Raw genomic sequence first — 21167 nt, forward strand, 5'->3', positions numbered from 1 at the left:
CGAGACTGCATAATGACCTTCTGAAGTTATCCCGAAAGGCGTAGATTTCCACAGAAATCGGCGAATCCTTAAATTTGAGTTCATTGCGCCTAATTTTTGAGTCTTAAGTGAACTCTTATTCCTGAACAGCATGGCGAACTCTCCCAAGATGGGTCAATGGCTTGAAACCTTTCTTGTTGGTCGACCAGAACTTCAAGGACACTTGCTGTAATCCGATAAAATTAGACAATGTCTCCTTATCTTTCAGTCCTCATGACTGTTCGCCTTCAGTGGATAATCAAACCCCTTTGAGGCGTGATGTCTCTGATGAGGCAAGAGAAACATTTATTCCAACTTTCTTCAGAAACGGTGAAGACATAAATGATTTATGAACTCTTCAGTTCAATATGAATCCGACCATCAAATGACCCACCGAAAGTCCCTGAACGATTGGAGATAAGATGCCGGCGAAAGCAAAACCCATATGGCACTGCTTATCTGCAAAGCGTAAACGGCCATTGAGGCGATTCCGGATCGATCTATAAGAAGCGCTGCATGCGCTGTGCAAACTGACAGTGAACGACAGTGCAACGCAGTCTGAAGATCTCAATCACAATGAAATCGTTGGTAGCTGCAGTAATTATTTTCTTCACCAATGTCCTCTTCGCTTGTGCATTGCACGCCAATTCCTTCGATGGTAAGCTTTCATAAGGTACGTTGCTTGAAGTGATGCTTGATGGAAATCTTTCTGTTCAAAGTGACCAGAGGCTGTAAACAGCATGGCAATGTGAAGAATTACAATGAGCCACTTGATTACATTCCAACGAAGAATCTGCTACACGTAGGCCATACCAACAGCTCCACCGTCTTTAAAATCGGTATACTAGGACGTTATGATGGAATCATCCGGTTCGGTGCATCTTTGTATCCATACAAAAGTAATGTGATTGAGATAGGTAAGTTAGTTACAGATTACAGAACTAGTGCTTCGTTGCTTATCAGCCTAATATGAGTTTGCTTAATCCAGTTATTGGAGGACACGGAAACACAAGAAGCCTTGGCCGACGACAGTACCGAGCAGTAGCAAATGTACATTCGAACCATATGCTAGCTGAAGCATTCACTCCGGACCTGCTGTCTTCCGATCGTCCCACAATGTTTCGGGTAGAACTGTTTAAGGAGGGACCGATTCAAGTGAGCATCGATGGACAGGATCACCCGTTTCTATCGTTTAAAGATAGTACGAACATTCCCTTCAACTACTTGGCCTTTACCAAATGGAAGACTGACGTACTGGTCTTCTACGATTGTCCGCTAGAGACAAGCAATTCAGTATGTTAAAAAAGGAGGAAAAAGCGCTCTTTAGATAAGTAAAATATAGATTAAAAATGTATAAAATGCCTTTAAAATATATAAAATATTTAACATGAATTTAAAACATTACAAAAAAGAGAAAAATAAGAGAGCCGTAGTCGTCACCTAAGGAATATTTTACTAATGTGTTGAAACATCGGTCCGGTGACCGAGGCGATAACGGTAACACTAGAACGGCGCCGGTCTTTACACGGCAGGACCGGGGTTCAAATCTCATCCGGATCATACGCCCGTAGTGAGGACTAACTACTTTACTAAGGGTAAAATTACACAACACCTCTCGAGGTTCATGATTCGAAATCCTGCAAGTATGGAACCAAGTCTTAATTATGTCTGATCAAAATACTGTGTACGACGAGGATTGATTTTAGGCAATTTACTGTTTCATTAAGGATAATATTAGAAGTAACCGTTATACGCATCTCTAAGGATGTGTGGATTGTTTTAATGATATTTATGATCTATTTCCCGATGCCTCCTCCCTAAAACAATCAACAGATTAATGACAATTTAAAAAATTACACAATTTTGCATACATTCAGGGGTATGAATTTGAATTTTTTCGCTAAACCGATTTAACTAAATTTTTAAATTAAAGAATTTTGTTGATGAAAAGAAGTGTTTTAATTACTTATTTTGTAATCGAAGGATGCTCAAGAATCGTTTGCACCATTGCGCTCGTTAGAGCTTATGTACTGTCCATTCTTATCCCGTACTGCAATTTCTGATGAGTAAGACAATTATTATCAGTACTTACCTTCCTGCTGTAAAACGAGGTCAAGGAGGCAAGAAATGGCCGACCGAGACCTCTAAAGGTTATAAAGTCGAAGAAGAAGCAGAAGACAAAGTCAGTAAGGCCTGTCATTGCTGATTCATAAGCATCGAAAAGAAAGACAATCAACCTGATCGTGGTTCAAGAACTCCGTACTCTTGATGATATGATACAATCTTGAAGATATCAAGAACATCGTACCATGACGGCGTTCTTCATCTGCAAGTTGAAGCCTTCAACTTAATTGCCAGTTCATATCGTGATCTTATATTACAGAAAGCAAAACAAATTATCGATGATACATCAGTCGTTATCAATATCAGTGCGTTTACATACAGCTCAGACAACATTGTTTCAACATGAGGTAATACAATTTTTTTATCTCTAACAAAAGACAGGACTTTTTATCTCTAAAAAAACATAGATATAGCAATGTTTGACACAGCGTTGCTTACAGCAATAAGTAATTGTTTTATCACTAGACTCTCTATAAAACCTGCCGAGCAGATCAATGCATCAGTTGTTCTCAATCTAAACTTCTAGGCTCAAGATGAAGTCTTACCGTCCTGTGGTACTTATCGTTTGTGTTTACATGCTTCTGGTGGCAGAAGCATCAAATAAAAATTCTTTTGATCGTAAGTGACGGTACGGTTGGAAAGATTTAATCGATCAATAAAACTTCCGCCTGTCCATTCCATTAGAAATTAGAGGCTGCAGGCAGTACAACAGCGTAACGAACTATCACGGTCCGGTTCAATACTTTCCCACGGACAGCTTCCTAAACGTCGGCCGTACAAGATTCTCCAAGCTGTACAAAATTGCAATCGTAGGGCCTAGCGATGGCCACATTCGGTTTGGAAAATCTGTATTTCCCTACAACAGTGATGTGATCGAGATTGGTAAGATAGACTTTATTGGTTTGCTTGCTACAGATGATTTTCAAAGATTTACATCCACTCCAGTGCTGGGAGGCTGGGGCAACACCAAGAGTGCTGGCCGACGACAGCATCGAACGGCCTCAAATCAGCACACCAACCATGTGCTGGCCGAAGCGCAAACTCCCAATCTAATGTCACCGTTCCGTCCGGTTATGTTTGTGCTGGAGGTGTTCGATGATGGTCGGGTGGAGGTGTGTCTCCATGGACAAACGATGCCCTTCCTATCGTTCACCGACAGCAACCGTACACCGGTGAACTATATGGCGTTTACCAAATGGGAATATAATTTGATTTTCTTCTACGATTGTCCGCTGTAGGGTGCCTGCGTAACGAACGGTTGATTCTCCTAGCAAGGGAGAAAGTCCCCGGTTTTATGATTTACTTCAACAACGGTTATCGTAAACTAAACGTTTGTTAAAATAATATTAGCACAAAATAAACTTTCTGATATCATAGTTATTAAAGTGATGTATGTTTCCTTTTCTGTAGTAGTACGCTTATCGCAGGTGAATTTGCTTTCTTAAAGAAGCGAGCTATCTGAACCGGTTGACACTGGAACAGTGATATCAGTTGAGTAGAGCTGGAAAAATATTCAATATTTGTTACGATACTCTATAAGATCACTCAAGTAGCCAAGTCAACCTACTCCACAGATGAAATGTACAATGTCTGTTGCTTATCAGTACCCAATAATAAGCAGTGTGCGGTATTGAAATCTTGCTACTTAAAACCCGGCCCAGCGTGCCCTTGCTAACAGTTCGTAATAGGCCATCGAAGATCACTCATTGGAGTCGAGATGAAGTCGCTGACGGGCGTGGTAATTGTAGTGCTCGTGAAAGTGTTAGACATTACGGCGTTCCACAGAAACCCATTTGATGGTAAGTTTCCTGAACGAAGAGAACAGTAGAGATGCGCAACAATAAAATGTCTTCCATTGATTTTCTGCAGTGATCAGAGGCTGTAAGCAGTATGACTGGGTGTCCTCGTACGACGAAGCACTGACATACTTTCCGGTGGCAAATCTACTACACGTTGGTCTGAAGGAAAAATCGCAGATCTTTAAAATTGCTATTTTAGGACCTAATGATGGACTCATTCGGTTTGGTGAATCCCTATATCCGTACGATAAGGATGTGATTGAGATTGGTAAGTGCGTGTGGGAACCGGTGGTGGTTGCAGTCTTAGCTATAACCCAAAAACCGTTTTCCAGTGCTCGGAGGCTGGGCAAATAGCAAAAGTGCTGGACGAAGGCAGCATCGTACGGCTTCGAATAAAAACACCAACCACCAGCTGGTTGAGGCACAAACACCGAATTTGATGTCCCAGTATCGGCCTGTCATGTTTGTGCTGGAAGTGTTCCACAACGGAACGGTTCAAGTGAGCATCGATGGACAAGATCATCCGTTTCTGTCGTTTTACGATAGTAATCGCACTCGTCCACATTACATGGCGTTTACCAAGTGGGATAAGGAGGTCGTTTTCTTCTACGATTGTCCGCTGGATAATGTGAACACTTTGTACGAATCCTTGCTGTTGAATTGCACTGTTGCCTAACAGCATGCGTATGAAGAAAGGTACTCCACAATTTAATCGAACGGCTTTCAAAATAAATAATCTTTTATTACATTTTAAATTATATTATGAGATATTGGTGAGAGAAAGCCGCTTAATAGATTTTTTTTACGACGAATACAACACTTTTCCTTCATACTTGTGCAAAGGTAATACAAAAAGGTCATTTGATTTTCATTGTGTTTTTGATTGTAGTAGTTGTGAACGGGGGTCATACGCATGAGAAGCCGGTTTTTTGTAAATCATGGAATCTCGCATCAGTCTCGCTGACAGTTAAGATAGTGCTCCAATAGCAATGATCGCGTTCACGCTGTTAACGCTGGCGCTCGTGCTGGTGGTTAGTCCCAGTACGGCAAACACTTCGCATAGCAATTCGTTTGACGGTAAGTTAGGTATATTTTTTTGATGTTGAGTGTTAACCCTGCATTTGATGCTATGGCGATCTATGGCGTTCTGATACCACACGCCTGATAGTATGCAATTCGGTGCTTAAAAAATCCCCCATATTGGGACCCATCACAGATTGCGACCTTTAAAACACCATGATTCATTCGTTGTATTTCAGCAATTAAAGGATGCCTACAGTTTGACGAGGTGCCAGGATACAACGACACACCGGTGTACTTCCCCACCAACAGCTTCCGAAACGTGGGCCGCACGAGCAATTCGCGCTACTTCCGGATCGGCATTGTCGGTGCTAACGATGGTCACATTCGCTTCGGTCGGTCGGCATTCCCGTACGATGAATCCGTCGTAGAGCTGGTGCTCAGTGGCTGGGGTAATACACAGTCGGTGGCCCGACGACAGTTGCGTCGTCGGAACCAGTCGTTCACAAATGTGCTGCTGAAGGAAGCTTCCACACCGCGGCTATTGCACCGTTCGCGACCGCTCGTATTCCGGCTGGAAGTTTTCGACAATGGGCGCGTGCAGCTGACGAAGGATGGCGAACGGCGTCCGTTTTTCGAGTACAGCGATAGCCAGAACGCGATTCCACCGGATTATATGGCGTTCGTGAAGTGGGATGTGGATCTGATTTACTTCTACGACTGTCCGCTGAACGATGATGGGGCGGGTGCAGTCGGAGAAGAGTCCGTCCTATTGCGATGCAGCCTTGCGTAAGGTTAAGGTTAAGGGAGAGGACCCTGGTTTACTTCTTAAGCTACATGGAAGGTGTTTGAATGTGAGAAAGGGCAATAAATCATGGCAGCTGCTTTGTAGTGGCTTAACAACCAGCTAGATCACGGCAGGCACGGTAATGGCTTAAAGAACTTATTTATATCACATAGTCAGATAGTCAGTTCTTGGTAGACCGGTATCGCCCCATATTATTCGTAATTAAATCATTCAACAGCACATTGTCAACAACTGTATTGACTCATGGGGGATAGAGTTTTCTGGAGCGGTTGGGAGCCTCGAAGACGATCACTTTACGTTTCTCTTACCACGTGCGTTGGTGTACGTGTCGGGGAATAACAGAGCGGTCATCAAACAACCTCGCGGCAGAGTTTGTTTAGCATCATCAGTAAACCGGATTGGTCTGCGATAGTGTTTGTTTACGCCGCCTTTGGCTAATGCACGGACCAACCGACCAGTTTCTTCCGGCAGATCAGCTGACTGGTCGCGAGACGCTCTGGACACATTTACCAACGAAGCAGGCACGCGTTCGGGATTCCCTTAGCTTCACTTAATCGCAGCCGGTGATCTTCAACATATCTCTCCGTATGTGCGGCCAAGTTTCTTCGTAGTGTTAGTCGAACAGTTGATGCCAACATGGCCGGTCTTTGGTGTGGCAGTTGTCTGCCGTTGTTTGTGTTGGCACTCGCTTTCCTCAAGCCTTCCGCCCAACAATGTGGCCAGGTGCAAGTTTTAAAACATGGACTCATCTTTGGCGGTTCAGCATCCACGCCGGGCATGTGGCCCTGGCATGTAGCCCTGTACCATCGGGAATCCATCACCAGAACATCGTACAAATGTGGTGGCACGATCATCAACCGTGACACCGTTCTTACAGGTATGACGTCATACACATGGATTTGCTTCCCTTGCTACTTGAGCACTATGCGTTTCTTTCACAGCATTTCACTGTGTGCTGGATAATCAACGGCCGATTGCAGCGGGACGCTTGGTAGCTCGTGCCGGATTGTTTGATCTCGATGTTGGCGGCAATACGGTGCAGGAAAATCGAGTGTTTGAGATTATCTCACCACCGGGAGCAAGTGCGCGTACGTTTGATGACGACATTGCCGTGCTGAAGATGCACACACAGTTCACGTACGATGACTACGTACAGCCCGTCTGCATACGATCGGTACCGCAGGACATTAGTCAGCTGGTGGGTGCATTCGGGACGGTGGTTGGATGGGGCTGGACAGAACACAACTCGACCTCAGCCACACTACGGCAGGCTAACATACCGGTGGCAAGTGCGGACGATTGTTTGGCCAGTGATCGGAACCTCTTCAGTCAGGTACTGACGACGAAGGTGTACTGTGCCGGGAGTCGGAACGGAACATCCAGCTGTAACGGTGACAGCGGAGGCGGTATGTTCTTCCGTATGGGAGGTTATTGGTTCCAGCGCGGGATAACATCGTTTGCCTCGGTGGACGAGAACTTGAGCGGGATCTGTAACTCGCACGGTTACGTTGGGTATACCGATGTGGCGAAGTATCTCGATTGGTTGCGCGAACAGGGCGTACGATTTGAGGATCCATTGCAGCGCGCCCCGATAAGCCGGCCAGTTCCGACCGATGGCAGTACGACGCTTCTGCGGCTAGCGGTTGACCCCAAGACGAAGAAGATATTGCAGCAGCATAAGGGCAATGTGTTGCTAAGGGTGCAGCTGAACGGCAGGAGGGTGGAGAGTTTGTTTCAGTAAGAGGATAGACAACGTACGGGGGAAATGGGTGACCTTGGAGGGGTGTGATGGCACATTGTCGAAAATAGATCGGAACTGGTTTGGCAGGTTTTGTGTTTCTGTTTACGCATCCACCTCATCCAGCTTGAAGTGTTCGGTTGTTCATACCGCTAGACATCCAACCGGGTACCAGCTCTTCTACAGTTCGTGACGGTGTTGGGATTCGTACAGACGCGCAATGAAATCAATCCTCGTGCTTGCATCTGTTCTTCTTTTGATGCTTGCAACGGATGTAGCAACCACAACACAATTCCGGAACCCTTTCGAAGGTATGTATCCTTACCGTTTAACGGCCTTCGCTACAGTAACTTTTTAACAATTTCTTAACACTTCCAGCTGTCCAAGGATGTCTACAGTATGATACCGTTCCTGGTTACAACGAAACATTGGAGTATTTTGCAACGGATAACTTCAAACACGTCGGTCGCACACACAACTCAAAATACATTCGCGTGGGAATGGTAGGCCCTACCGACGGTATCATACGCTTTGGGAAGTCTCGTTTCCCCTACGGAGACAGTGTATCTGAAATTTGTAAGTTACATCAATCTAATCCAAAAAACAAAGGAAGGAACAAATGAAACAAAAAACACACGCTTCCTTGCAGGCCTTTCCGGGTGGTCAAATCAAAAGACGGAGGTAAACCGTCACACGCGTACCAGTGACAGTGAGTACGTCAATACACCGTTAAAGATCCAGCTCACACCCAACGTACTGTCCAAAACACGTCCCATGATGTTCCGGTTGGAGGTGTTTGATAACGGGGACGTTCAACTAACGAAAGATGGCGAGAAGAGACCGTTCCTAGAGTTTAACGATAACCATAGCAAGTTGGATTTGGACTACATAGCGTTTACTAAGTGGAATCATGATCTTTTCTATTACTACGACTGTCCGTTGGATATTGATTCGCATGGCATTGACGACACCGTGTTACTTAGGTGTAATTTGGCTTAGGTAAAGACTCTTCGTGTAGATTTTCAGGTGAAAGTGTTAGAGATGAAAATGAGGATAAAGCATTCTGACAATAATAATCACTTATTTGAGTGTAAATTCTCCAGAGGGTTTAGCTAATTAATGGTTGATTCGACATCTTCCATAAAATATTCAAATATGTTCCGCTTCTCCTCAAACAACTGTTGTTTGATTTGTGAACTTGAATCTAAAATATGTAGTTTTTATCAATTTCAATTGAATAAAACTACGATCACAATACCCACAAATTGTATGCAGGTCCCAAATGAATCCAAAATATAATTTCAGCCTTGTGAACGTCGGTAGAATACAACTGCAGCTGCATATTGCACAGTTTGATCCATTCCATTGATTTAAGACCTTTTCCGTAAATTAAAAAAAAAATCGTCAACCACGCAGGCAACAGTTTTATTGCGTACAGTACGTAGCCGCAATGTATACGCAGCCTCTCCGCACGATCAGTTCTTAAAATTATCCAATATTGTTTAATGCAATACATTAAATACAAGAAATGAGGAAGAGGGAGGACTCGGATAATCCTCGTCTCGTGCCGAAGCCATGAAACGCAGAGTGTTTTACTTCAGTTTCTGTCAGGTCCCATCCAACACTGTATTCTCGAATAGGCGTGTACTCTTACTGGTTGCGTACTGTACACAATAGTGACGGTACTTTTCGGTAGTGAGTCCTAGCGAACAGCCCCTTGAACTAGGCCCTTTCTGACAGGTCCGTTGGAATAGGTACCTTGGACCCCTTGGGACTAGTCAAAGGTGCCTAGTCTAAGGGTCCTGCTTCAAGGGGCGTACTGTAGGGACAAAGAGAGAGAGAGATAGAGAGAGAGATAGAGAGAGAGATAGAGAGAGAGAGAGAGAGAGAGAGAGCGAAACAGAGGAAGCTATTACTATGAAATTCTGCCCTTACTATGAAGCTCTGACCTCTCAACGAAGCTCTTCACGCTCTTCGAGCTCTGCACCCTCACGTGATAAATCTTTGACCTCACGAGGGACTTCTTCGCACTTTTTAAGCTCTTCGCCCTCAGCTTCAGCCTTCGCTCAGTGACCACGAGGTCTCAAATCTCACATGTTAGCGAGCAACTCGCATGTTTTCGCCCTCTTCTCTTGAAAAATAGCTACTTGACACAGTACTAATTGACCGTTCGGCATCACTTGTACTCTGTTATACAAGCGTACAAGTCATTAGCAGTGTAACAATTACACAGGCTGATTAAAAAATTATAAAATATCACTTGTTTACTTCATTGCTTCATTGCTTTTTTATTGCTGTCAGAATACAACAAGATCATTGGCGGTCTTTGCCACAAACCGTTTCCGCCAAATGGGGCCGTATTATCAACTCGTGCTACTTCAAAAGTTGGAATGGTCAGAGCTCATGCTACATAAGCGGTGCGTGAAAGTGTGCAAGGGCAATACATTCTGCAATCAATGTTTTCAAGTGTACATAGGCGTCTTATCATTTTATGAACGATTTCACTTTCTTCCATGACGAGAGATAGAGCTTCTTGGAGGTGTTGGGTCCAACAGTACAAGCCGAACACTGGCGATCTTCGCACCACTTACGTTCGTCATCTAACAGGTTCGCTGCTTGTTTGGGCTTTGGGATCGCAACTGTACGTTACTGCACAGGCCAGATACTCTGTTGTACAAGTGCACAAGTCGTGCCTATACTTTGTGAGAGTGTCGGTAATAAGCATCACAGTTAACGTGTTTCTCAAAATCAGTGAACTTCAATAAACTGTCTGAATGTGTCTCAAATGTGTTTGTAGTTAGTGGAACATTTGATGCCAACATGGCCGGTCTTTGCAGTTGGCACGGTTGGCTGTCGCTGTTTGTCCTAGCGCTCGCATTAGTACAAGCGTCCGCACAACAGTGTGGCAAAAGGCAGTTGTGGCAACGGCCACTCATCGCCAAAGGTACGATATCCGCACTGGCCAGATGGCCCTGGCACGTAGCATTGTTACAGCGGGACAGCGTCACCAAAGAACCGTACAAATGTGGCGGCACGATCATCAACCTTGACACCGTTCTTACCGGTATGACTTCGTTTCAGAAATACTTTCTTCGTCGCTTAAGCCTTTTTCGTTCCTTTCACAGCAAATCACTGTTTGGCAGATCATCAACGTATGCCGATAGCAAAGGAACTACTCATTGTACGAGCTGGAATGTTTGATCTCAACGATGGTGGCAATGTGGTGCAGGAAAAGGGAGTGATTGAGATTTTCGTGCCACCGGGAGCAAGTATGCGTAACTTCAGACACGACATTGCAGTGCTGAAGATGCATACAAAGTTCACATTCAATGACTACGTACAGCCCATCTGCATACGACCGGTACCGTACGACATTAGCAAGCTGGTGGGTGTGTTCGGGACGGTGGTTGGATGGGGCAGAACAGAAACTAGCGATATCTCAGCCAAATTACGGCAGGCCAAGGTACCAGTCGTAAGTGCGTACGATTGTTTGGATAGCGATCCGTACAGTTTCAGGCTGGTGGCGACGGGGAAGGTGTACTGTGCCGGGAGTCGGAACGGTACATCCAGCTGCAACGGTGACAGTGGTGGCGGAATGTACTTCCGTACGGGTAGTCATTGGTACCTGCGCGGGATAACATCGTTTGCCTTGGAGGACGAGAACTTACTCGGAAAGTGTGACACGTACGGTTACGTTGGGTATACCGATGTGGCGATGTATCTCGACTGGTTGCGCGATCGGGGTGTACAGCTTCTGCATTCTAAGCAGGATGCATCGAGCAAGAAATCAGTTCCGAGAGATCGTAGTAAAGCACATCTGCGACTAGCGGTAGATACTGGAACGAAGGAGTTCTTGCAGCAGCATAAGGGTAAACTGTTTCTGAGGGTGGGGCTGAAAGGCAGGAAACCGGAGAGCTTGTTTCAGTAAATACGGGTAGGAACGAGACAGCTGGCACATTGCTCAAAAAAGATCGGAACTGGAACTGGTAGGTTTTTAGTGTTTCTGTTTGTCTAGATCATCTCCACTCTCTAATGGCATCAATCTTCGTGTGTGTATCAGAGGTCGAGATCGCCACTTCTCAAGAACGGCACCCTTTCGAAGGTTTATTTCCATAGAGTATGTTAGTCTTGTTAGTTAGTGTAGCGTTGGACGACATTCAGAAATATGTAAAGCCAGCTCAATAATTTCTTTTCCATCGTTTGTGTTAGTATAACACGTATTATAATACTTCCACAACTCAAATCTCACAACCGCCCAGCGCCGACTTCCAAATGACCTACAACCTTGAAGTTAAACGTAGCATGAGGTATCGCAATAATACAGCAGGGTGACGCTTCTTTCCAGAGCTCCGTTTTGCTATCGGTTGACCCCAAGACGAGGAAGTTCTCGAAGCAGCAATGATTGCTAATTGGTGGTGTGTTTGTTTTGTTAACATAGTAAATTCACCGAGCGAAAGAAACGTGACCTTCATGTAGAGATAGAATCCGCGAAAGTTTGCTAAAAGAAATCCACAAGGCTTGGTGGAGCGCTACTCTTATCAGTAGTCCATGCTAAAAAGGAAGACTGCTGCTCTTCTAGTACGTGACGGTGCGCGAAGCTGTAAAGACGCATCATGAAATCAATTCTCGTGCTTGTATCTATCCTTCTGACAACGAGTACGACGGTAGTATTCGGGATTCCTCATTTCCGTAATCCTTTTGAAGGTAAGCATGCACACAACCTACTCTTTTCGTTATGGTTGTACAAAGCATTCCCCATCAATTCAGCGGTAAAAGGATGCCTGCTGTATGAAAACGCACCCGGTTACAACGAAACGTTGGAGTATTTGGCGACGGACAACTTCAAGCACGTGGGGCACACGCGCACCTCTAAGTATATTCGCGTGGGAATGGTAGGTCAAACCGATGGCATCATACGCTACGGAAAGTCACGCTTTCCCTACGGGGACGCTGTTCACGAAATATGTAAGTAAGAACTAGCAGCAAAAAAGCTACTAAAAATCGTAGTGTAAATTCATGTTCACGCACTTCACTCCAGATCTGGCCGGGGAGGAGGATCAAGCTTCGGAAATAAATCGCCATACGCGTACCAGCGAAAGTGAGTACATTAACAAGCTTGTAAAGAATCCGACCACACCGAACATATTGTCCAAAACGCGCCCGTTAATGTTCCGGTTGGACGTGTTTGATAACGGGAACGTTCAACTAACGAAGGATGGCGAGAAGAGACCGTTCCTAGAGTTTAACGATGGCAACACTAAGGAAGATTTGGATTATATAGCATTTGCGCAGTGGAACCATGAAGTGTTCTATTTCTACGACTGTCCGTTGGATATTGATACGTTCGACCTTGACGATTCGGTGTTGCTGAAATGTGATTTGGCTTAATTGACGAAACACTGTGTAGATCTAGACTAGTGAAAGTGTTGGGAGTGGAGGGAATGCTTAACATTGTCTCGATAGCTGCAAATAAATACAAAGTGTCTTCTGGTGTCGGTTTTGATCTATAGCCATTATCTAAAAAAATTTGGGAGAAAAGAGTTTGACATAGCAAGGCTGCCGAAAAACTACGCTTGAAAACATGATACGAGTTGTATTCTTCTGCAAACAACTGAAACCGGTCCACGATTCTTCTTGATCGAGCTGTCTAAGTCTTCTTTCTTGGTGTAAAGACATCTGAGGTCATACTTGCCATTTCTGGATTACTTGACTTATTGTTATCGGATAGTTGAATAGACAGTCCTCACCAAGGGGGGATGGTCCAGATGAGATTTGAACACCGGTCCTGCTGTGTGACGACCGGCGCCGCTGTCGCAACTACCACCAGGCCGCCTGGCTTGAATGATAGACAGTCTAGACAGTGATACATCTCATGTATTGATGGAGTCTTCTGGAACTGGATTATCTAGTTAATATTCTGGATAAGAGTATAGAGTTCTTATAGTATACACTGTTTCTTTAGGATATTGATCCCAGACTTCCAAAATCCTTATTCCCAATTTATGGTTTGCTGTTTTATAGTTTATTTAAAGGTTAGAGTCGTACTGAGGTAATAGAAGCAGTCGGATGCAGTTAGGCAATATCACGGTGTGACCCTTCATTAAGCAAGAATGTTGTCATTGACGTATTGATCCTCGCATTGACTCAATTACAATTGTAAAAGGTTCTCATGTTGTAGTCCAGCGATGTACGTTCGATGATGTAAATTTCATCCTAGAAATGGTCCTTATATTGATCCAAGAAGTCAAGGAATTAAAGAGACCGAGTGAAAATTGTCTACGAGATGTCGCTTTGTTTGACCACTTCTGGAGGGATATCGTGCGGAGCGTACTATCGGGATCGTAATGAAGATTTGGTCGGCAGTAGACTTTCCTGCAATATAATCTAAATGGTAGCTCTCAAGTAAATCAGTAGCAAGATCTTCAAAAGTGTATTCGGGAACGAATCTTGTAGGAATCTTAAATATCACTTATTGTAGTACTAAACGTGTCATATTCCAGCCCACCTCGAATGACCTCAAAAGAAAACGACCAGCACAGGTAGCGTAATGCTTCCATCCTTGAAGTGAACTGCAGCATGCGGTAATGTAATAAAATCGCCACCGTGCCAGAAAACCCCTTTTTGCACGTGATTTGAACTGTAAAGTGCATCCAATTGACAAAATATCCACCACACACACACACACACACACACACTGGGTTCGTATTGTTTGAATCGTTTAATTGTTTCTTGAATGCCTTGTCCTTCCCTCTGGCTTTCTTTTGCACCGTAACACACGCCGCATAATGTCTTTAGAGTATTTTGTTGCAGAAAAAAGAAAAACGAAACAGGAGACAATTGTGACTACACGGGGAGACGCTTGTGGGGTTTCCCTTGCGTTCGAATAACAAGCGAATAATGTGTCTGTGACGCAAACCTTTGCCAGCACGGGGTTACTACCTTTCCACGGGGCTGCCGAAAGGGAGACATTTTGTTGACCGCATATCCATCAATTGGTTCCATTGAAGGTTGAAAGCCTTCCAAGGTGCTGAATGGATGGAGTAGTAGCAGGCACAACGGTAGCACAACCTAAGAACTCGGGGTTCTGTTAGGTTGTATGTCTATCTCTCCCTTTCGTGTACGCGAGTGTCAGTTCGGAGTTGCCGATGTACGCCACCGAGTGAGACGAAGAAGAGGCGAATGGATAATTTGGGACGCCCGACACACCTGGAAAACAAAAAGGCCCTCAGCCCATCGCGCATCGGTTCGCTGGTCGGGAGAAACATTGGCCCAACGTTCTGGATGTCGGGGAGCCGGGGAAGCATAGTTATGCTTTTGTGTGTGCGCGCGCGCCTGCGGTCATTGGTGCCGGCGGTGATTTGCTCGGACGCCTCGGTCTCAGTCGGTCGCTGGTACATTGCTATGACGGTGTGATTGTGTGGACAGACGGACGGTTTAGCGTAGTGACTTGAATTTGGACCGAGAATTGAGGAATATCTTTTCTTCCCAACCATTCATCACGGCAAAAAAGCCGTTTCGTTTGTGATAGTGGATGACCTGTTGGCGTACCGTTTAAAAGCCCATCAATCGTGATGGCCGGCTTTATGGATCATTTCTTGATCCTTCTGCACACCTGTCACCTATATTGCAGTGCCGCAATCGAATGGATGACCGGGTACGGCCGGAAATTCGTCGACCAGATTGAACGTGCCTGGCAACACGCACTCCACTGGGTAAGTACACCTGCAACGGTTATGTTCTAGGTTTCAACTGTCCAGCCATTCGGCACTGTCGTTACGAAAGGTGCCATTACATAGCCGTCCGGACGGACACCGGGTCCATTTTTCGTCCGGATCGTGCGGCTGAAAATGGAAAGTTTTCACCAGCATTAGAAAGTGAATTTTCAAACTCACCAATTGCAAAATAAGCCGATGATGTTCGAACCGTCGCCGCCTTCCAGCGTCGTTTTCCATACGCGGTGGCTGGTGCGTGTCCAACTGACGGAGACTGTTGGTCGTGTGCGAGTGTGTGTGGAAAACGAAGCGCCAGTTGATTATTAATATGCCGATAGTCCACCCGGTCTTGGTGGTTGTTTAGCGTATGCGGGGGGTAGGGGGGAGGGGGTAGTTTTCATGTTGCAGCCGATGGGAGGGAAAATAATGAATTAATAAGGCAATTGATTAACACATTAATAAGCCTGCGGAGATGGGAGCTATTTGAAAGGAGGATCTGTGGTGATTTAAAAAACTTTCTTCCCAAGCTGCATGCACGCATGCACGAGCACGATTGCTGATTTGGATAGAACTGTTGAAGTGTTATGTTAACTAAACTTAACGAATGGCTAATCTTCTACCTCAGGAAGCAAAGAACTCTTCGACGATTTCCCCCAATTTTTTTTCGAAAGTGAATCAAAATAGCTTTTATAACCATTCCATCGCAAAAAAAGGTTATGCATTTCCCGTTGGCCTACTTTAAAAGGATGTCCATTGGCTTTTTTCTTCATAGCCGAACAATAATTAATGATCGCGTTCGCGAAATTCAGCCAGCCCACGTGGGGAGAGGGCTTTCCATTTTACTTTTCCAGTGAAGATGCATTTGGACAACTTCTGGGAAGCGTTGCGTGTTTAAGGCTGCAAATGGGTGTGCTTAAGAGGTACCTAGTTTTCCTTAGTAGTGAAAGTAATCGTTTTCAACACTAAAAACTTGGTACGAGATTTGTTAAGCCAATAGAACAGAATGTACAGCGGCATTACCGTGCAGCGTGGAGCTACACCGGGCTGGAGCAACGAACTTTATAATCAAATTCTCCGTCCGTGATTAGCATATTTAGCCAAATGCCAGACCGCGTCTCACATAATTGCTGTCCTTCACCGTGACCGCCCGTTGGGGTTAGATCGGGGAAGTTTTAGCACGACGACGGTTAAATGGTTTCCGTTGTGTGTTTGTGAGTGTGTTTCGGAGTGATTCAGCTTCGTTCGTGGTAGGCAGAGGCAATTTAGCTCAGCTGGAAACATTCAAATGCGAAAAAATAAAACTTATTTTAAAGAACATGGAAAAGATTAAACAACATAGACGGATTGACAAACATATGATTAAATAAAAACAAACGAAAGTAATTAAAAAAAGTCAATAAAATCAAAACAGTATAATAAAATAGTTCAATTTATAAGACACTGAGCATCAATAAATGGAAAACCACATCACCACAACACGTCAACGCTTAAACGTTCTGGATGCATGAAAAACTGAGTCATTGATGTTTGTTTCCAATCCCAAACAAAAGCGACCAGTTGGGGATCGTTTTCCACCCTCTGATGTCAATCATCTATGCCGGTTGTGGTCAAACGTCGATTAGGCTGCCGTGCCTTTACCTATCCCATCCGGTATCCCGATCTCCACCCAACGCAACATTGTTCCGCGCGCACAGTTCAAAAGCAACCGGTAGTAGCAGTAGCTCGCTGTGTGTGTTTGGTTCGCGGCACCGACCCATCCGTCCGATCAAAACAAAAAGCGCCCGAAGAGGAAAAACCAACCAACCCTCGCTCTTCGGTGGCCACCCCAAACCACCCACCCTCTTTGATTCACGCGCGTTGGGGTATTTCTGTTGTTCGGCTCGGCTGTTCGGGCCAAACGTGGCCTGCGTTTGGTGAAAAATCATCGCACGGCAGCGAAAGAAAACAACGAAAAATGGGTGGCGCCCGACCGACCGCCGATGCCTCGCGCGCGCACACCGCACGGCCGTCCGGCTCAGTTAGCGATTTGATGTACGCCACGGATGACCACCGCGGTACGGCTTCTCCGCGGCACGCGGCGTAAAACCGGCTAAAGGCCACCGTGCGATCGATCGTACCTAGCAGTGTCTTGGAGTGCGTGCAGAAAGTAGCAAAAAAAAAAAACGTCACACCAACAAACATCCGATCAATACCGAAAGTGGACGACGAGATGGTGCAGGTGCCGCCTTAGAACGAATCAATCGAAAGTGTGTGTGTGTGCGTTAGTGTACGATCACGAACAGCCATGCCATGACACCGATTTTCGGTGACCGAGTATCTCGTGCATTGTTTCGGGTTTTTCGTGTTTTGTTTTTGCAAACTGTCAAATGAGCTAGTGCTAGTGCGAGTGTACTGCGGGTAAAGAATTTGGTGTTAGTATCTACATATACAGCTTCTAATGCTTAGCCGTGTACCGGGTGTAACGAAAAAGGTGTGCGTGCGCTGAAGCGTGCAAGGCTTCCCCAGTTCACCGTGGCGGCAACCATTTTAGTCCGATGCGCGGATCCTGTGGGCAACAATCAATTAGTCCACGGGAAGGTGAATACCGTGACGCGCGCCTTGTACTTGCGCTGCTGGAGGTGTCGGATGAGTTTTCACGGTTCGCGAAATCCAGCGAGGTGTGTGTGTGTGCGAGCGTGCTTTTTTCTCTACTAGCGTGGTGGCGGCTTCAAGTAAGCTAGATGATGTCATATGACTCTGCTCCGTAGCTGGGGAGACACACACTGGACGCACTTTGGGGGATTTGACTAATCCAACCTATTAGTCCTCTTGGTGTGACAACGACCGGCACGACCATAGCTAATCTTCGCCCGGTACAGCAGGAAAGCGGTAGTGGAGCGGGGGTGGTTAGGATCTCTTTGGGGTTTCGTTTCCATTTTCTATTCCCTTGAGGGTGCTCCAGCGGGTCTCTCACTCTTGGCATCCATTTGCAACAGTGTGACCGTGCGGCGTGCGTTCGCGCTCACTAATGAATTGACATCGTGCCGGTGATGGTGTGACGCTTGTTAGGATGTTCTACCGCGGGCGAAACTTCGATCAAACGTCTTTTTTTCGAAGACCGGATGTGCCGTTCTCGATCGCTGTGCAGTGGGAAATCGAGTGACCGTGTGAATGGTGCGGTTTTTGTCAATCAATCGATGTTTATGAACCGTGTGCTTCATGACTCCGTGACTTCAATCGTTGGCTCAAGCAGAGAAAAACGAGCTCGCACACACGCACTCACCTCAACTGTTCGCGTTGGAAAATGCTGTTGCTTTGGGGATGACGACGGTGACGACGGATGGGTGCTAAAATTAATCCATCAATCCGGTAATTATGCTTGCCCCGCGCAGTGAAAATATAGGTTATGATAAGTGTACACAGTTTGTGAACGGTGGCTGGCCGAGCAAATCGAGCGGCGCGCGCACACATTAAGCCGTTTGGAAATTCAAACAAGCCAGCGTGCAAGCGAGACGGGAAACCGCGCCGCTGTCCCAGTGTGTGCCCAGATGAGTGTCTAATGTGTCTAGAGGTTGTGCCGTGCCTGCTGAATTTCGTGTGTGAGTGTTTGAGAGCGCAAAAAAAGGTTTTTCTACTGGAGAAGCGCACAGTGAGTAGAAAATACAGTGCGCGAAAAAAGGTTGGAAAGAAAAGCAACACACGTGCACGAGCGCTTGCTCTTGGTCAGTAATTACGGTGGTGTTGTTGTGGTGGCGTTATTGGGCAAATTATCGGTGAAAGAGAAACGAGCAGCAAGTTTCGGTAGCCGACTCGGTACCGCCGACCGTTTGATAGTGTCGAAAGAAGAAGGCACTCGATTAGTGCAGCAATTCAAAGCTGGTTGTAACGTCGACGCCTAAAAGGGCTTACGTGTGAATCGAACAGTGTACGTGCGCATAGTGTGCGAAGGGAAATTGAATTCTCGAAGTCGTAATCTTGCTGGGTGTGAAGCGGGAACGAGGTTAAGGAAGGGTAAAAGCTGAAGGATGCGACCCTGTTTAGAGGCTGGATCGAAGGAGTGAAGGAAAACGAAAGAAAAGGGCGGCAGTATGGCGTACGTTGTTTGGCTCGTGCTTTTGAAGCAGTACTCGAAGGTTCGACTGGGCGTACAGAGGAACCCATCGGTGGAAGACGAAGTGAGTTTGAGTGTTGTAATTTAAGGCTTTTTTATGAATGTCAAATTGAAGTATTTGGAAGATCGGAAATACCAATTTATTAGCATTAGTTAGGTCAAATCTTCAAGATCAATCGTATAGAGCTACCTCAACCAGGAATTGGACTTCAAGCACACTATAAAATCCGACTGTAAACATGTCCAATCCGAAGGTTCTTTGAAGCTCATGGACAAACCACACACACCATTCTTCAATGATGCGCCATAATTGGGGTGGCCCGGAAATCTTTGTCCCACATTTAGCGTCATTCCGTCGCTTAATTGATCAGTGTTCATCTGCCATTCGAAAGCCATCCCGCCGTCAGCAAAGCTCAGTCAGTTAGCTCTAAATAGCCAACAAAGACGACAATTATGGCATATATTTTCTCTTCCTTGGGCGATCGCGGCTGCCGGTGGCTCGGTATGAGACGATAGTGTGCAATTAATACGACGGCAGAAGTTTGCTTCCGAAAACCCATAACCTAATATCCAATTTCACGGCCGTGGGCACCCGGCGGGCCTAATGCAGCACGCATGAGAGGATTCCCCGCCGTGGTCCAGCTGGTGACGTTCATTTCCGTGGTCGCACGCGGTACGGTAATGTCCCGGCCGCGAAGAAGAAAGCAGGACAGTGAGGAAACATAAAAATAGCGGAAAAAGCATACAGCCAGTGGTGGTCTTGGCTGGTACGTTTACGGTCTGGAGACGCAATGGTCGCCCGTAAGTAAACCGCAGAAGAAAAATACATTCCAACACCAACACCCCCAATTGTGGGCTGGACGCAAATGTACACTTTCGCGTCTGATCGAGCGAAATAAAAATTTAATACGAAAAAAAAACACAGTACCTCGTACCGGGTCAAACTTTGGGGTTTTGCAAAATATTGTGAAACAACTCGCCTCTGGATGCTTTCATTTCTGGAGAGCAGATCCTCTTCCCGACATCCGGGTGATCCAAGTTTGGGACGATCGTTTGAAATCGCCACCCAGCTAGATCAACGCACCGCGCTATTTGTTTGCTGTCCCCAAAAATGGGACCGAAATCATCTGCACTGTTCAATTTAAGGCCATTTGCTGGCTCACGTCACGGGGCTCTAATGGGACGCGATCATATAAGGGGATGCTGTGCGCTGGCTTTATGATTTCGATTTCGTTTAGCTGGCCGGGTGCATGGGAAGGAAATGTTTATCATTTTGTCATGTTGGAAGCGCCTGGCACCGATGCTGCTAGTTAGAAAGTTGCGGATGTGAACTTTCGATACCACCCAGCGAGCGTTGACGTTCAATTTAAAGCGCAATAATGTAAGCCAAAAATTACGGGTACAGTTAATTTGTGCCGTAATTGATTTTTGTTGTACGGGAAGCAACTTAAGCGCTGAGAGTTTAATGATTTTCAAAATGAAAATGAAAGGAATCACTGAAATAAAAGTAAACTTAATTGAGAATGAAGCTGCAATGAAAAGTAAACGAAATCGGATCTACCATGTGACATTGATGATGATATTAAAAAATTATTGAAACGATTTTCCGACCGGTATCTTAGATTTCAAGTCAAACAACCCTCTTTTCTACCCGTACTGACAACTGTTTGCACTCACTTAAAAAACGATTTCCTTCTTCAATAATAAAGGTGGGACCTTAAACTAGCACGTCCCCGTCCAGTGTGCAGTTGCAGGCAGTGTAATCACTTGATTTTGATTAAATTAGCATATTATAGCATTTTTCCATTACACTGATGAAGTGCATGCGAACCGGGGAGGCGAAAAGAATCACCTTCGA

At 45.5% G+C, this 21167-nt stretch overlaps 7 protein-coding genes across 9 annotated transcripts in view; all 7 read left to right on the plus strand.

Moving 5' to 3' along the window:
* Positions 1-33: 33 nt before the first annotated feature.
* On the plus strand, positions 34-1516 carry LOC118511310. Its single transcript, XM_036054223.1, has 3 exons — positions 34-676; positions 738-935; positions 1007-1516. Exons 1-3 carry the CDS (start codon positions 595-597, stop codon positions 1318-1320), a joined length of 594 nt encoding a protein of 197 aa, XP_035910116.1. The 5' UTR covers positions 34-594; the 3' UTR covers positions 1321-1516.
* Positions 1517-2579: 1063 nt separating this feature from the next.
* Positions 2580-3527, plus strand: LOC118511318. The gene is made up of 3 exons (XM_036054231.1): positions 2580-2760; positions 2827-3024; positions 3088-3527. Exons 1-3 carry the CDS (start codon positions 2676-2678, stop codon positions 3378-3380), a joined length of 576 nt encoding a protein of 191 aa, XP_035910124.1. The 5' UTR covers positions 2580-2675; the 3' UTR covers positions 3381-3527.
* A 253-nt stretch (positions 3528-3780) lies between these two features.
* On the plus strand, positions 3781-5881 carry LOC118511315. Its single transcript, XM_036054229.1, has 4 exons — positions 3781-3941; positions 4012-4209; positions 4274-5018; positions 5201-5881. The coding sequence occupies exons 3-4, from the start codon at positions 4931-4933 to the stop codon at positions 5752-5754; spliced, it is 642 nt and encodes a 213-aa protein (XP_035910122.1). The 5' UTR covers positions 3781-3941; positions 4012-4209; positions 4274-4930; the 3' UTR covers positions 5755-5881.
* A 183-nt stretch (positions 5882-6064) lies between these two features.
* On the plus strand, positions 6065-9079 carry LOC118511313 (chymotrypsinogen B-like). The gene is made up of 4 exons (XM_036054227.1): positions 6065-6646; positions 6711-7818; positions 7886-8083; positions 8157-9079. The coding sequence occupies exons 1-2, from the start codon at positions 6406-6408 to the stop codon at positions 7508-7510; spliced, it is 1041 nt and encodes a 346-aa protein (XP_035910120.1). The 5' UTR covers positions 6065-6405; the 3' UTR covers positions 7511-7818; positions 7886-8083; positions 8157-9079.
* A 1414-nt stretch (positions 9080-10493) lies between these two features.
* Positions 10494-11460, plus strand: LOC118511314 (CLIP domain-containing serine protease B15-like). Its single transcript, XM_036054228.1, has one exon. It carries the CDS (start codon positions 10662-10664, stop codon positions 11433-11435), a length of 774 nt encoding a protein of 257 aa, XP_035910121.1. The 5' UTR covers positions 10494-10661; the 3' UTR covers positions 11436-11460.
* A 641-nt stretch (positions 11461-12101) lies between these two features.
* On the plus strand, positions 12102-13001 carry LOC118511317. The gene is made up of 3 exons (XM_036054230.1): positions 12102-12211; positions 12275-12472; positions 12546-13001. The coding sequence occupies exons 1-3, from the start codon at positions 12121-12123 to the stop codon at positions 12893-12895; spliced, it is 639 nt and encodes a 212-aa protein (XP_035910123.1). The 5' UTR covers positions 12102-12120; the 3' UTR covers positions 12896-13001.
* A 1906-nt stretch (positions 13002-14907) lies between these two features.
* Positions 14908-21167, plus strand: part of LOC118511319 — a 263012-nt gene continuing 256752 nt past the window's right edge. Inside the window, exons 1-2 of one of the 3 annotated variants that reach the window (XM_036054235.1) lie at positions 17746-17796; positions 18591-19373. In XM_036054235.1, coding sequence (XP_035910128.1) covers positions 19287-19373 — 87 coding nt within the window. In that variant the 5' untranslated portion in view covers positions 17746-17796; positions 18591-19286. Of the gene's footprint in view, positions 15220-17745; positions 17877-18590; positions 19374-21167 lie in introns of those variants that run through there. The other 2 variants (XM_036054234.1, XM_036054232.1) reach the window with 2 other exon arrangements.

The sequence above is a fragment of the Anopheles stephensi genome, chromosome 3 (assembly GCF_013141755.1).
Source record: "Anopheles stephensi strain Indian chromosome 3, UCI_ANSTEP_V1.0, whole genome shotgun sequence".
NCBI classification, from domain to species: Eukaryota; Metazoa; Arthropoda; class Insecta; order Diptera; family Culicidae; genus Anopheles; species Anopheles stephensi.

Excerpts from the sequence above, each read along its gene's own strand:
- LOC118511310 (XM_036054223.1), top strand. The coding sequence starts at position 595 with ATGAAATCGTTGGTAGCTGCAGTAATTATTTTCTTCACCAATGTCCTC. Across the intron at positions 677-737 it reads GCACGCCAATTCCTTCGATG|TGACCAGAGGCTGTAAACAG; the intron begins GTAAGCTTTCAT and ends TTCTGTTCAAAG. Across the intron at positions 936-1,006 it reads AAGTAATGTGATTGAGATAG|TTATTGGAGGACACGGAAAC; the intron begins GTAAGTTAGTTA and ends TGCTTAATCCAG.
- LOC118511318 (XM_036054231.1), top strand. The coding sequence starts at position 2,676 with ATGAAGTCTTACCGTCCTGTGGTACTTATCGTTTGTGTTTACATGCTT. Across the intron at positions 2,761-2,826 it reads AAATAAAAATTCTTTTGATC|AAATTAGAGGCTGCAGGCAG; the intron begins GTAAGTGACGGT and ends CCATTCCATTAG. Across the intron at positions 3,025-3,087 it reads CAGTGATGTGATCGAGATTG|TGCTGGGAGGCTGGGGCAAC; the intron begins GTAAGATAGACT and ends CATCCACTCCAG.
- LOC118511315 (XM_036054229.1), top strand. The coding sequence starts at position 4,931 with ATGATCGCGTTCACGCTGTTAACGCTGGCGCTCGTGCTGGTGGTTAGT. Across the intron at positions 5,019-5,200 it reads GCATAGCAATTCGTTTGACG|CAATTAAAGGATGCCTACAG; the intron begins GTAAGTTAGGTA and ends GTTGTATTTCAG.
- LOC118511313 (XM_036054227.1), top strand. The coding sequence starts at position 6,406 with ATGGCCGGTCTTTGGTGTGGCAGTTGTCTGCCGTTGTTTGTGTTGGCA. Across the intron at positions 6,647-6,710 it reads CCGTGACACCGTTCTTACAG|CATTTCACTGTGTGCTGGAT; the intron begins GTATGACGTCAT and ends TTTCTTTCACAG.
- LOC118511314 (XM_036054228.1), top strand. The coding sequence starts at position 10,662 with ATGCCGATAGCAAAGGAACTACTCATTGTACGAGCTGGAATGTTTGAT.
- LOC118511317 (XM_036054230.1), top strand. The coding sequence starts at position 12,121 with ATGAAATCAATTCTCGTGCTTGTATCTATCCTTCTGACAACGAGTACG. Across the intron at positions 12,212-12,274 it reads TTTCCGTAATCCTTTTGAAG|CGGTAAAAGGATGCCTGCTG; the intron begins GTAAGCATGCAC and ends CCATCAATTCAG. Across the intron at positions 12,473-12,545 it reads GGACGCTGTTCACGAAATAT|ATCTGGCCGGGGAGGAGGAT; the intron begins GTAAGTAAGAAC and ends ACTTCACTCCAG.